At 35.1% G+C, this 12,727-nt stretch overlaps 1 protein-coding gene across 1 annotated transcript in view; it reads left to right on the top strand.

The window, feature by feature from the left end:
* Positions 1 to 12,727, top strand: part of HMCN1 (hemicentin 1) — a 420,986-nt gene that overhangs the window by 261,016 nt on the left and 147,243 nt on the right. Inside the window, exons 32-36 of the mRNA XM_081823192.1 lie at positions 3,282 to 3,383; positions 4,200 to 4,376; positions 5,066 to 5,217; positions 6,374 to 6,497; positions 10,725 to 10,900. Of these exons, the coding sequence (XP_081679318.1) occupies positions 3,282 to 3,383; positions 4,200 to 4,376; positions 5,066 to 5,217; positions 6,374 to 6,497; positions 10,725 to 10,900 (731 nt within the window). The remainder of the gene's footprint in view (positions 1 to 3,281; positions 3,384 to 4,199; positions 4,377 to 5,065; positions 5,218 to 6,373; positions 6,498 to 10,724; positions 10,901 to 12,727) is intronic.

Genomic DNA, 12,727 nt, shown 5'->3' with positions numbered 1-12,727 from the left:
TTTAAAGGTCTTTTGTGTTTAAATGCCATATCATTCATCTGAATTCAGTGCACAAAACAGAAACATTCTAGTCTTTTCAAGCAGGAAGGGTTAACACACTGAATTAAATGGACACAGATATGAAAGAGGATTAGGTTCTAGGCTTTGTCTTCAGGAACAACCTCCAGACATACAGAGATCTGACCCACAAAGACATTTACCCTGAGGACAGATTTTATTTTAAACTTGTTGAAAACCAGCTTTGAGTTTCATTGCCTTTTGTTGTTGTTTATGCTTGTTTGTTTTCTTTGGTATTGTCTTCTGCTTTTATTTTTATTATTTCTTTATTCCTGACTTCTTTTGGTTTATTAATGGTCTTTTTCTGGATGCTGAGTTGAATGCTTAGAACACTTATTCTCATTGTTTCTAGTTTTTAATATGTTAATTAGGGCTCTAGGATTTCCTTTGAGTACTATACTATACAGCTAGGTGACATACTATATGTTTTAATTTTAATCAATCTCATTCTATTTTATTTTTTTCTTTATACTTTTGTCTTGATTTCCTCTTTAATGTTTTCCCCTTGTAAAGAGCTTTATATTTTTGTTTTTGATTTCTACTCATTTTTATTATAGTTTTATTAAATTGTGGCTGTAAATGATTTTGTGACCTAATATATAGTCAGTTTTGAACATATTCTATTGGCATTTGAAAAAAATGTATATTCCTTGTTAACTATAAATGTACATACACACACATATACACTCACAGTCTGGATGGGTAATTTTATCTTTCAAATTCTTTAAAACCTAATTTTAGTTTCACTATAATCAGTTCCTGAGAAAGGTGCACTAAAATATACTACTTTTATATTTATTATATATTTTATATATAAATATATATAATAAATATATATAAATATATATAATAAATATAAATATATAATATTATATATATAATTTCTCAAAATTTTCCTGCTCTTTAACAATTTTGCTTTGTTATTCAATGCATAAAGCATTGCCATTATAATGGATTCTTCATGAATCGTGACATCTTAGGCAATAGAAAGCACGTTGCTTTGGCATGTTTAATGATTTTTGCTTAGTATACCAATTTGTCAGAAATTGATGTCACCCTGTTGTCCTGGCATATCTTTGCCCAGCTCTTTATTGTCAGTATTTTTGTGAGTTTTTTATTTATGCTCTTTATCCACTTAGACTTTTTTTTTTTTTAAGATTTTATTTATTTATTTGAGAGAGAGAGAACGAGAGACAGAGAGCAGGAGACGGAGGAGGGTCAGAGGGAGGAGAAGCAGACTCCCCGCCGAGCAGGGAGCCCGATGCGGGACTCGATCCCGGGACTCCGGGATCATGACCTGAGCCGAAGGCAGACGCTTAACCATCTGAGCCACCCAGGCGCCCCTCCACTTAGACTTTTTTATTAAAGAAAATAGTGTTGGGGGCGCCTGAGTGGCTCAGTTGGTTAAGCGTCTGCTTTTAGCTCAGGTCCTGATCCCAGAGTCCTGGGATCGAGCCTTACATCGGGCTCCCTGCTCAGCGAGGAGCCTGCTTCTCCCTCTCCCTCTATCTCCCAGCTTGCGCTCTCACTCTCACTCCCCCTCTATCTCAAAATGAATAGATACAATCTTAAAAAAATAGTGTTGGGGTGCCTGGGTGGCTCAGTCAGTTAAGTGTCTGACTCTTGATTTCGGTTCAGGTCATGGTCTCTGGGTCAAGGAATAGAGCCTGCATTGGGGTCTTTGCTTAGCAGGGAGTTTGCTCAGGATTCTCTCTCTCCCTCTGCCCCTTCCCCCCAAATAAATAAATCTTTAAAAATAAAAAATAAAAAAATAAAATAGTGTTAACACACAGATGTGTTAGCTCTTTGTCTTTTGAGTAAAAAACTAGGCTCATTCACATTTATGCTCTTGATTTACATAATTGATTTTATTTCTTATTTAGTTCTCCTTTCTCCTTTCCTCTTCTGTTTTTACTAGATTAATGAATAGATTGATTGCTTGATAGTATATGGGTTGGGGTTGAAGGGCTCCACTGCATTAAATGAGTCAAATTTAAAATGTAGTTTTTCTATAAACTTCAAATACTAACTTACATCTACAGCATCTTCTCACAGTATGATAAGGCCTCTAGTTTACTTGTGAGTTTTTCATCCTGGCATTCTTCCTATACTCCTTGAGATAGTGTTAGAAGCATAGCGCATTGCTATTCTATGTTTGTTATTCCTTTTATTCCTGTATGCCTCTCAGACTTTCCAAATTCCCACTTTATTGTATGCACATTAAATAATAGAGTAGCATTATCTGTGATATTTAAAATTAAAAATGTAGTTTTCTATTTTATTTTACTAACAATTTAATTATAACTTTTATATCAAAAGAAAAAAACTGCTAGTAAACAAAAAAAAGATTCTAATTTTTCTGAAATGGTTTAAGATAGTACTATCTGAAGATAAAGTCAGATATTATGAGAAATATTGATTTCCCTTTTACTGGAAGAGTTCAAATGGGATAGCTTACTTCTTCTTGTTAAAGGCAATTCATCATCAGACCAATCAGATTAATTGGAATAAAAAAATAGTCCTTTAACTTTCTTTACTATCCTGCTAATCTATAATTCTGAGGATTTTCCTACTGGGGACAAAAGAACTAATGATCCTGAAAACTTATTAAGATCTTTTTAAAGATAAATTTATATGTATTTATTCTATTTTTTAAGAGATTTTATTTATTTATTTGTGTGTGAGAGAGAGAATAAGCCGTGGGGTATGGACAGAAGGAGAGAGAGAGAGAAGTAGATTCCCCGCTAAGCAGGAAACCCGATGCAGGGCTCAGTCCAAGGACCCAGAGATCATGACCTGAGCCAAAGGCAGATGCCCAACAGACTGAGTCACCCAGGTGCCCCAAGATCCTTTTTTTATCCTGTTCTTCAGTTCTACTTAATAGAATACTTTTGGGGGCGCCTGGGTGGCTCAGTCGTTAAGCGTCTGCCTTCGGCTCAGGTCATGATCCCAGGGTCCTGGGATCGAGCCCCACATCGGGCTCTCTGTTCAGCGGGGAGCCTGCTTCTCCCTCTCCCACTCTGCCTGCTTGTGTTCCCTCTCTCACTGTCTCTCTCTGTCAAATAAATAAATAAAATCTTAAAAAAAAAAATAGAATACTTTTGTTCCAAGTATATCAGTGTATATATGTAAAAGACAGAAAGGAATGATAATTTCCACTGAGCATATAGTATCAGTTTAAATATTCTACTTATGTGAATTAATTATGTTTGGGCTTCTTGTAGAACCGCCTAGTCTGGAGGATGCAGGGAAGATGCTGAATGAGACTGTGGTGGTGAACAACCCCATTCAGTTGGAGTGTAAGGCAGCTGGAAATCCCTTTCCTGGTAGGTTTACTTGTGGACTCCCTAACTTAGTGACATTTTAAGATTTCTGGAAAAAGCTAAATCTGTTTATGAGCACAGTATAGTAATTACTAATAAAGGAAAGATTATGGAATACATTCCAAGGGTAAAGCAGTGATAAGGATATAATTAGGTGGATGGCATTTTTGAATTTTCATTGCTTCTAGCTGCATGAAATAATTTACCCATTTAAACAAGGTAGAAATATGTGAATAACTAATTGTCTTATGGTCCTTACTGTGGCCACAAAACCCACAATGGTAGTTTTTTATACACTTATGTTGAAAAACATTTTTTTCTCTAGTTCAAATTGATTATCTTTATAAATCAGTCAATTAATGAGAATATTATTCTTTTTGTTGATTCTCATCACTGGTAAGTTATTAATATGAATCAATAACAATATAATTTTTTAGGCTAATAGTGTGTACAGTCTTTGGTTTTGATCAAATGCATAGACAAAATTTTTATAGATGACAGGAATATATACAACAAAAAGAAATAGAATTGGTTAAAAGTTTGCAATCAAACAATATTGATACATTAGAGATAATATAAAGAATATTGGCTTTATAATTTCATTTTCAGGACTCTTATATTGGCTTGGCTTTTCCTGTTTTTCCTAGGGTTACCTCCTCCTCAAAAATATCCTAAAGAGGTATTTAAACTGATTAAGCTTGAATGATAAGCCTAAGAATAAAGCAGTTCTTATTATTTTAGTTAACCTCCAATTTGGAGGCATCGAGCTTTAAAAGAAAAAATTTAAATAGATGGACTTCTTTCTTCTTCCCCCTGCAGTTATTACATGGTACAAAGATAATCGTCCACTCTCAGGTTCCACCGGTGTGACTTTCTTGAAGAGAGGACAGATCATTGATATCGAAAGTGCCCAGATAACCAATGCTGGCATATATAAATGTGTAGCCATCAACTCAGCTGGAGCTACAGAGTTATTTTATAGTCTGCAGGTCCATGGTTAGTGGCACTTCTCCTAGATTCATGCTGGGGTAAAAATGCATTCAAAATGATTAAGTGCTTCTATAAAATTTTAGTTGTGAATAGTGTGTTTTGTCATCTTTATTTAAAGATGCAGTGTTCTGAAACTGATGACTGTTTTTATTTCCTGATTCCTATTAAAATGCTCTAGTTTCCCATGCTGTTGAACTTCAATTTGCTTTAGATGAACTGTTGAAATAGTTATCAACAATCTTATCAGCTAATGACAATAACCCTCTTTGTAAATATTGTCTATCAAAATCATAGATTTTGGTCAAACAAAGATTTTAAGTTATTACCTCTAATAATGCTTTTAAGACAATGTAGTTGTCAGGGATACAGTGGAGGAAGACACACACATACACACCTGCACACACACACACCTGGAAATCAAGAAATAAAAGTGCACTCTGGCATTAAAAACTGGATTTCCTAAACAAAGTAGGAAAACCTCCTTTTCCTCATCTGTAAAATGGAAATTATTGATAATTGGATAGCTGTGATTAGAATCTCAAATAAATGATGTGAAAGAACTCAAAACAAAACCATGAAAAACCCACATGTGGAAACACAACTGTAGCCATTATATATACTACTCATTATTTTGAGTGAAATATTCTGTGATATTAATATATCTTACTTTTATTTACTTTTTTATTTCTTTTCAGTGCCCCCATCGATTTCTGGCAGCAATAACATGGTAGCAGTGGTGGTTAATAACTTGGTGAGGTTAGAATGTGAAGCCAGAGGAATCCCTGCCCCAAGTCTGACCTGGTTGAAAGATGGGAGCCCTGTCTCTAGTTTTGCTAACGGGTTACAGGTACTTTCTGTCATGTCTTAAGGGTAGTCTACCAGCTGATTATTAAATATAGTATGAACAGGTAAAGCTGTTAACAAGATTTGGAGAATAAGAATTAGCAAAGGTTATCCAAAAATATACACATTTTTATCCATAATTACCCTAGCCACACAATTGGAATTTCTAAACAATTCTTTAAAAGCTCAGTACATCTAAGAAATCTTTTATTTCATATGTAGATACTATATTTTGACCATTTGTTTTACTTTCTACCTACCTCCCCATCCCCATTACCTGCCACCAGCACAAAAGATACCTTGCACAAAGAAGTGTTCATCAACAACAAAAACAGGAATTTCCTCCTAAAATTTATATTGTTTGGAAACATTCATGAATTAGAGAACCATATAGGGTATATTTAATTTTACAAAAACATTAAGTAATAAAGTAAGAAAAATTAGAAAGGCAACATTATAGAAATGAAATTTGAATCTGAGAAAGCAGTTTAAGTGCTTCACATTGACTCAAAATTAAAATTATAGAAGCACACATATCTCCTTTAAAGTGTACTTTAATTTTATTTTTACTAGTAGAGAACTTAGTTTTCCCACCATTCTACTTTAGTTTTTCTCAAAAATCCACTGCTAGAAGAATTTGGGACCATAGAAGATCCAGAGTTAATGTCAGTATTTTAGAAGTACAACTAGACCAATGGGATAAAAGAGCCATGAATGCGACTAATTAATTTATTTGGCTGCTACTTTGCTATTAATTATAACTTCTTACTTATCCTAACCAAGAAAACTAGAAGGAAGATTAGCTGCTCTTATTCCCACTTTTTCTTATCTTTTTCCCCTGGTGGCTTTTTCTCTCTCTGCAGTAAGGATGGATGAGATTGGACCTTCACTTGATTTTGTACATAGGGACTTGTTTTCAGTGGTTATTTCCAAGTTTGGTTCTAGCTTTTCACAGGCTTCTTTCAAAGAGAGGATAAGAAGTAGATTATATGAAGCTTGCCCACTTTAAAATATCCAAGTGGAAAAATAAATAAAATAAAACATCCAAGTGGAAATCTTTCTGGAGGCAAATGTCAATTGATTGACCTCAGAAAATAGGAGAAAAAAAGGCTTTTTCTCAGAGGGGCATGTTGGCTATTTATCTTTCTTATCATTGAAAGGTTCTGTCTGGAGGCCGCATCATAGCACTGACCAGCGCTCAAATCAGTGATACTGGGAGATATACCTGCGTGGCAGTGAATGCTGCTGGGGAGAAACAAAGGGACATTGACCTCAGAGTATACGGTGAAATATTTTAATAATTATTTCTGTTCTAATATAGATGTGTTTAATTCCTAAAATCATTGAAGAAGTTAAAGGGAATTGTTGACAATAAAGAACCATGAGCAATAGAAATGATTTTATAGTATCAATTCAAATCAAATTCTACCTTTCTGCTTTATATTTGACTTTGTCTGATTTTCCTTTCTCAAAGTTCTGAGAAATTAAAATGCTAGGTGTTGGTTTCATAGAATACTCTAAAGAGCATGACTATGGAGAGCAGTTTAGCAATTTGGAAGATATAATCTTCTCACTGAAGGGAGCATCTGTTCAAGTAGCTCTCTTGATCTATTCTACTCAAAGACTTGATTTTATTACTTTTATATTTATAATCAGCATATTTTGTAGTCAATACGATATCTATGAATTAAAGGCTATTTGAGAAGCAAAAGTTAAGCATAAATTTAGAGAAAATTCAGGTTTTTTCCTACCTATGATGCAGCCATAAGGTACAAAAGGAAATGTCTAATTTTATCACAGCAGAAGTCCTCCTCAACAAAGTTCAGTCCTAATTGACCTCCATTCGTAGGATGTGTTTTTCATTCCACATTTTAGTTTACCTTTGCATTTACGGCTGTTTTAGGCTTTTTTCAGTGTCTTATTTGCATTATATTCCTTGGTCATGGAATAATGGAATTGTTTCTCCATGGCCCCTCAAAGAGTATCTGGGTTTTTCCTATTTTAATTCCAGTATAATTAACACACAGTGTTATGTTAGTTTCATTCAGGTGTACAATCCTCTCTAAGTCCCACCTCACTTCCAAGTAGTTCACTCCTATTCAAAATATATCTTTTTTTTTTTTTACCTCCAGATCATGTCAGTTGACTCCTCTTTATAAGTTTACCAAAAGTAAATGTAATGATTACAAGTAACTTATAAATCATAGTTTTTTAATTAAAAAAAGAAACCTTGTTACAACATGGCTAAATTACATATCTAATGGATCTTGAAAGTCCCAGTTGGCATTAGTAAACTACCGAAGGGCTCTCTATGCTCTCTTTTCTATTACTTCTGCAGTAGACATGGGTCCACATCCAGCCTCCAGCTTTGCTGGTGCTCTGTGTCACAGATAACAGACGGGACTAAAATGTCCAACCCCAGGGAATCTACTCCTTCCCTTAAATCTAACTGGGTCATTTTTATGTTTTTATGTCTTATGTCATCAGTCAATCTAAGTATGTGATACAAAAGCTCCTTCAATAATTAGCAAGCAAACAGAGGGGTGACATGAGTATTTGCTGGGTTTTAGTCAGGACTGAAAATCTGGGATTGGCTCCTTCTGTTTCTACATGGGTTGGTGTCAAAAGTATACCAGAGAGGTGATAGAGAGTTGGTATTTTCCAGCAGTCATAAAAACTCACTATTTTTTATCATTTGCCAAGCCATTTCCATACCACCCTTTTGGTCTGAAAACTGGGATCTTTCTTCTGTTATAAAAGTCAGATGGTTAGCTAACATTTACATATGCTTAGCATTTGAATATAGGTGCACAGCAAGCAGTTAAAGAAATGTAAAATTTCAGACTCTTAATCTGAAATTAGTTTCCAATCTGTGCTCCCCTATTAGTATTATTTCCATATATTATATTCCTATATTTGTAGCAATAACCTTGACAATCTCGTGTTTCATTGGAGCCTAATGAATGTTCATCTCCAGTGACCAATCTCCCTTAGATTTACATTGTAGAGTATGGGGGTGATAAGAGGAATAGACAGTGGATAAAATAGCTTTCCTTACAATTGCAAGAGTAGTTCATTAAAATATTTCCCCTTGGTATAAATTCAGGGTATATTTTACTATATTCTGAGGTGCTAAAACAAGAGAATTGGGTTTTTAAATGATTGAGATTCCCGTACCTTTACTTAAACCTAAGCTCAGAGAACTTTGTTAGAGATCACACATGCTCCAGCATCTCAACAAGTGTAACCCTACAGCCGTGCTGATTTTGATAATTAAATTTAACAAGTATAATGCATAGGATGAGAAACAGACATGATACCCCCCTTCCTAAGCAATATAACCACAAAGCTAAGTAAGGATAACATCTAAGGAAGCTGAGATCTAAAGGGTAGAGACTCGTTCTCTTCTCAGACTAAACAAAAAGTTGGAAATGAAAGGACAGAAAACATAGAGGCATTTCAGTAATATATATCCTCAGCTATAATTAGATTTGCTTTTATTTATGTTCCTTAAGAAACAAATACTCTATTGTTTTTGCATTTTTCCTCTCAATTTAAAAAAAAAGTCTGGTTTCTTTTTGAACTTGATTCAACTCATTTAGCCATAAAGAAAAATAATTGGAGGAAAAATATTTAGAAATAAATTAACATTCTGCTTTCTTGAATTATTTCTGACTTTTACTTCTACAAGTAGTCGTAAAGAATTCATGCTTTTTTGTAAATTCTATAAATACTCTAAGATAAACATATTTTTATGCAGTTACGGTACTTTTTTGTCCACTGAGACCGGACTTTACCTGAAATTACTTTCAAGCTGTTAAATTGGCTCTTTTATTTAGGGCTTCCTGTGCTAAGACTGGTGAATGTATCTGTTTTCATAATATCTTAGAAAATGGCACTAATTGTGCTGATTTTGCTAGTATTATAGCAGTTTTAATCTCAGACAGACTAGTTATATATCTTTTATCTAATGTCTCACATATTAAAAACAATTCCACTGTTTTCTGGTCCCCATAGATTACTTTAAGCTTATTGAGAGCCAGATGTCTATGTGCTATTAAACTGAGCAGAATCAGGAATCTCTGCACAAAAGCTCCATTAGTCTATTCCAACTATTGTGCATGGCATTTCTTTGCATCATGACATCAGTTCCTTTGGATTTAGCACAGATCCTGCATCCAGAAACAGTACAAGAAAATGGCCTTTAGTTTAATGCCTTTCCCTCTGTAGGAGACATGGTAGCAGAGAAACCTCCTGGTTACAGAACTGCAGTGTTACTCATCAAAACCTATTGCAGTCATTGTCATTTTGCCACATGCTGCAGGATCCAGCCTGAAACAATGGCTAATGAACTATAATAACAATCCTTACCACAAAAATCTTATTTATATCAAAGCATTTGGAAAGTCCCTTAGGATTCATTTCAGTGCAGCTTAACCTCTCTTATTAAAAGAAAAAAATACTAAAAATATGGTACATTTCCTACAATCCTGAATAGTTATGGGATTTAGTGAGAAGTGGCCAAGGAAATTCCTCTCTGTTTTTTCAGTGGCCCTTTATAACAGGCCTGATTTCATCGTTAGTTTGTGTTTTTTGAATTATTATAAATACAGTCCTGAAAGAGTCCTTGAGAGGTTATGGAGCAAACCCTCTCATTCTTGGCAGGACCGTACCTAAACCATCTGAGACAAATGATTGTTTACTCTATATTTTAATACACCCAAGGGAAGGAGATTCCTTAGACTTCTCCAAGAACACATTTCAACATCTGACAAGCTTGATAGCCAGGGGATTCTAATTTTAATCTCATTAAAATCTCAACCCATTTCCTCTTTTTATGTAATTATATGTTATACAGCTGGTCACTGCTTTCATTTTGTTCTTTATTGTGTCATTTATCCCACATGGTCTTTATTCCATAGAAAGCTGACAAGGCATCATGGAAAACCAAAAAGAGCTCTAAACTGCAAATCAGAAGACTCAACTCCTAGCTTTACCACAAATTAGTCACATTATTTCAAATAAGCTATTGTCTGTCACCTACTTCATGTTTTACATACCATGAGGTGGGGCTAGGTGGTCTCTTTCGATTCTATTTTTTAATTTTGCCTCTGTGTCTATAAAATTTATTTTCTTTTGCAAAAGATATAAAGAAATATCAAAAGTATATATGCTTTTAATTATTGTTATTTATTTCCAAAATGCTTCATGAGTAATTTATTACTTTGGAAATCTAATTCAAAAAGTTTCTGAAATAAGCACTTGGTGAGAACTTCCAGTTCTAAAACTTCTTAAAGTGAAAAGTATATCTGTTCAATAGGAACATATTAATCAGTGATTTCTTAGTATTTGATTCTGAACCAAATGATGCAATGAGGGTATGTTAGAATTATTGTGATCCTACATCTTAAAAGAACTAATAAAGTTATTTGGTATATGTCCTGATGCTTAAAAAAGATGAACAGTGTGTTGGCCTGTTTTATCCTGAGGGAAAACCCTTCTTTCACTTAGTTCCACCAAATATTATGGGAGAAGAACAGAACATCTCTGTCCTCATTAGCCAAGCTGTGGAGTTACTATGTCAGAGTGACGCTATCCCCCCACCTACTTTGACTTGGTTAAAGGATGGCCGCCAGTTGCTGAAGAAACCAGGCCTCAGTATCTCTGAAAATGGAACTGTGTTAAAGGTAAGCCTAGAGATTCATTTACTTCTTCTTATATTATTCCTAAGCTCATGGCTTTGGTTGTAAACATGCCTGTCTACAAGTGTTCTAATTTCATCTTGTAAAATTATAGGTGCCCTTTTATTAATGAGGTTTGTAATATTTTAAAACTTTATGCTTAGTAAGATTTAGATATTTGTCTATCCATATTTGTAGCTAGAAGCCATCCAAAAATGCTTCTGGGAAAATATAGAACTATTCTAACGAGTGCTTCATTTTTAGTCATTCAACTACTCAGCAAATAAATACCCATTCTAGGTGCTCTGCATACGATGTGAAAAATAGACACATTTCCTACCCTCAGTTTCTTCCAAGTTTGCATAAAAAGATGAAAATTAACAGTTCCATTGAAAATGCAGTACGTACTATAAGTGTGAGTTAATTACTATTTGGATGGTACAGGTAATACATTTTAGGAGGATAGTGAAAGGTGAGGCTGTGGTTGCCTGGAAATCTTGGAAGGCTACTTGGCTTTTTATGTGTAGATGGGACAAAAGGCCTGATTAAGGAAAGCAAGTAAGCTAGTGTGGCTGAAACAGGGAATTTAACCAAGTGAATATTTGGAAATAATATTGACAACGTTGATTTGAGTGAAATAAGAGCTAACATTGAAAACCAGTTTAAGGAATTGGGATTCAGGGGACATCTGGGTGGCTCAGTAGGTTAAGCGTCTGCATTCGGCTCAGGTCTTAATCTCAGGGTGCTGGGATCAAGCCCTGAGTCAGGCTCTCTGCTCAGCGGTGAGTCTGTTTCTTCTTCCCCCTGCTCTTGTGTTCTCACTTGCTCTCTCTCTCTCTCCCTCCCTCTCAAATAAATAAATAAATAATCTTTAAAAAATACAAAGGAATTAGTATTCAGGAAGTAATAAGCTATTGGAATGTTTATAAAGTCCTCATAATAACCCTATTGAGAAATTGAAAGAATGGCTAAGTAATCTGCCCACAGTTACTAAGTGTCAGAAATGGGATTTGAATACAGGGAGTTTAGCTTTAAAACTCATGCTACTAACCATTCTACCACATAGCCTCTTGGTAAAGGAAGGTTATTACTGGCAAACAAAGGGAGTCTTGAGAAATGGATGATGGTATCAGCACATAGGAAGCTGAGAAGCTTATATAAGGAGAGCAGAAACATGGGAGAGAATGGGAGGGAATATGAAGTTGTGTGTTAGAGGCAACCAAGTAGAGATTTTAGGAATTATAATCTGTAATAGTGGAGCTGGGTAAAGAAGGAAAAGCTGGAAAAACTGGTGGAGGAAAGTAGGATAAGTCAATTGAGCTATATAGGGGAGAAAAGAAAAAAGCACTGGCCATGCTCAGAGGCAGACCCAGAGCTCTAGAAATCAACTGGTAGTATTCTCAAACCCCTGCTCTGACCAAATGACAGAGGGAGACAATTGTATGAACACAAGTCCCAGCACTGGGCGGGGAGAGCTATGTGTGATTAGAAATGTCTTGGCAAATTTCAGAGTTTAGAAGTTGATTTCTTCAGGGCACAGATCTCAATAAGTTTGGGAAGCCAAAAGAAAGGTGAGGGTGAAGAAATCCTGGGATCTATTGAATTTCTACCACAGAGGCTGGCCAGGCACCCTGAAATGTGCAGGTCCCACTGAGGGGTGTACAGAGAGGACCTCATGGAAATAAAAACTTCTACAGAACTCAGACAAAATTGGTCAGTTAAGACTATCTTACCTGTGCATTTCCCAAAACAATTCATGCACATCCACAACGAGGTAAAGTAATAGATTCTTACCGTGTTATTTTGCCTGGAACACACTAGGAAATCAATACA

This window comes from Leptonychotes weddellii, chromosome 6 (genome assembly GCF_054177405.1).
Source record: "Leptonychotes weddellii isolate Sample4059 chromosome 6, ASM5417740v2, whole genome shotgun sequence".
NCBI lineage: Eukaryota > Metazoa > Chordata > Mammalia > Carnivora > Phocidae > Leptonychotes > Leptonychotes weddellii.
This window is presented reverse-complemented; position numbering and strand designations above follow the sequence as displayed.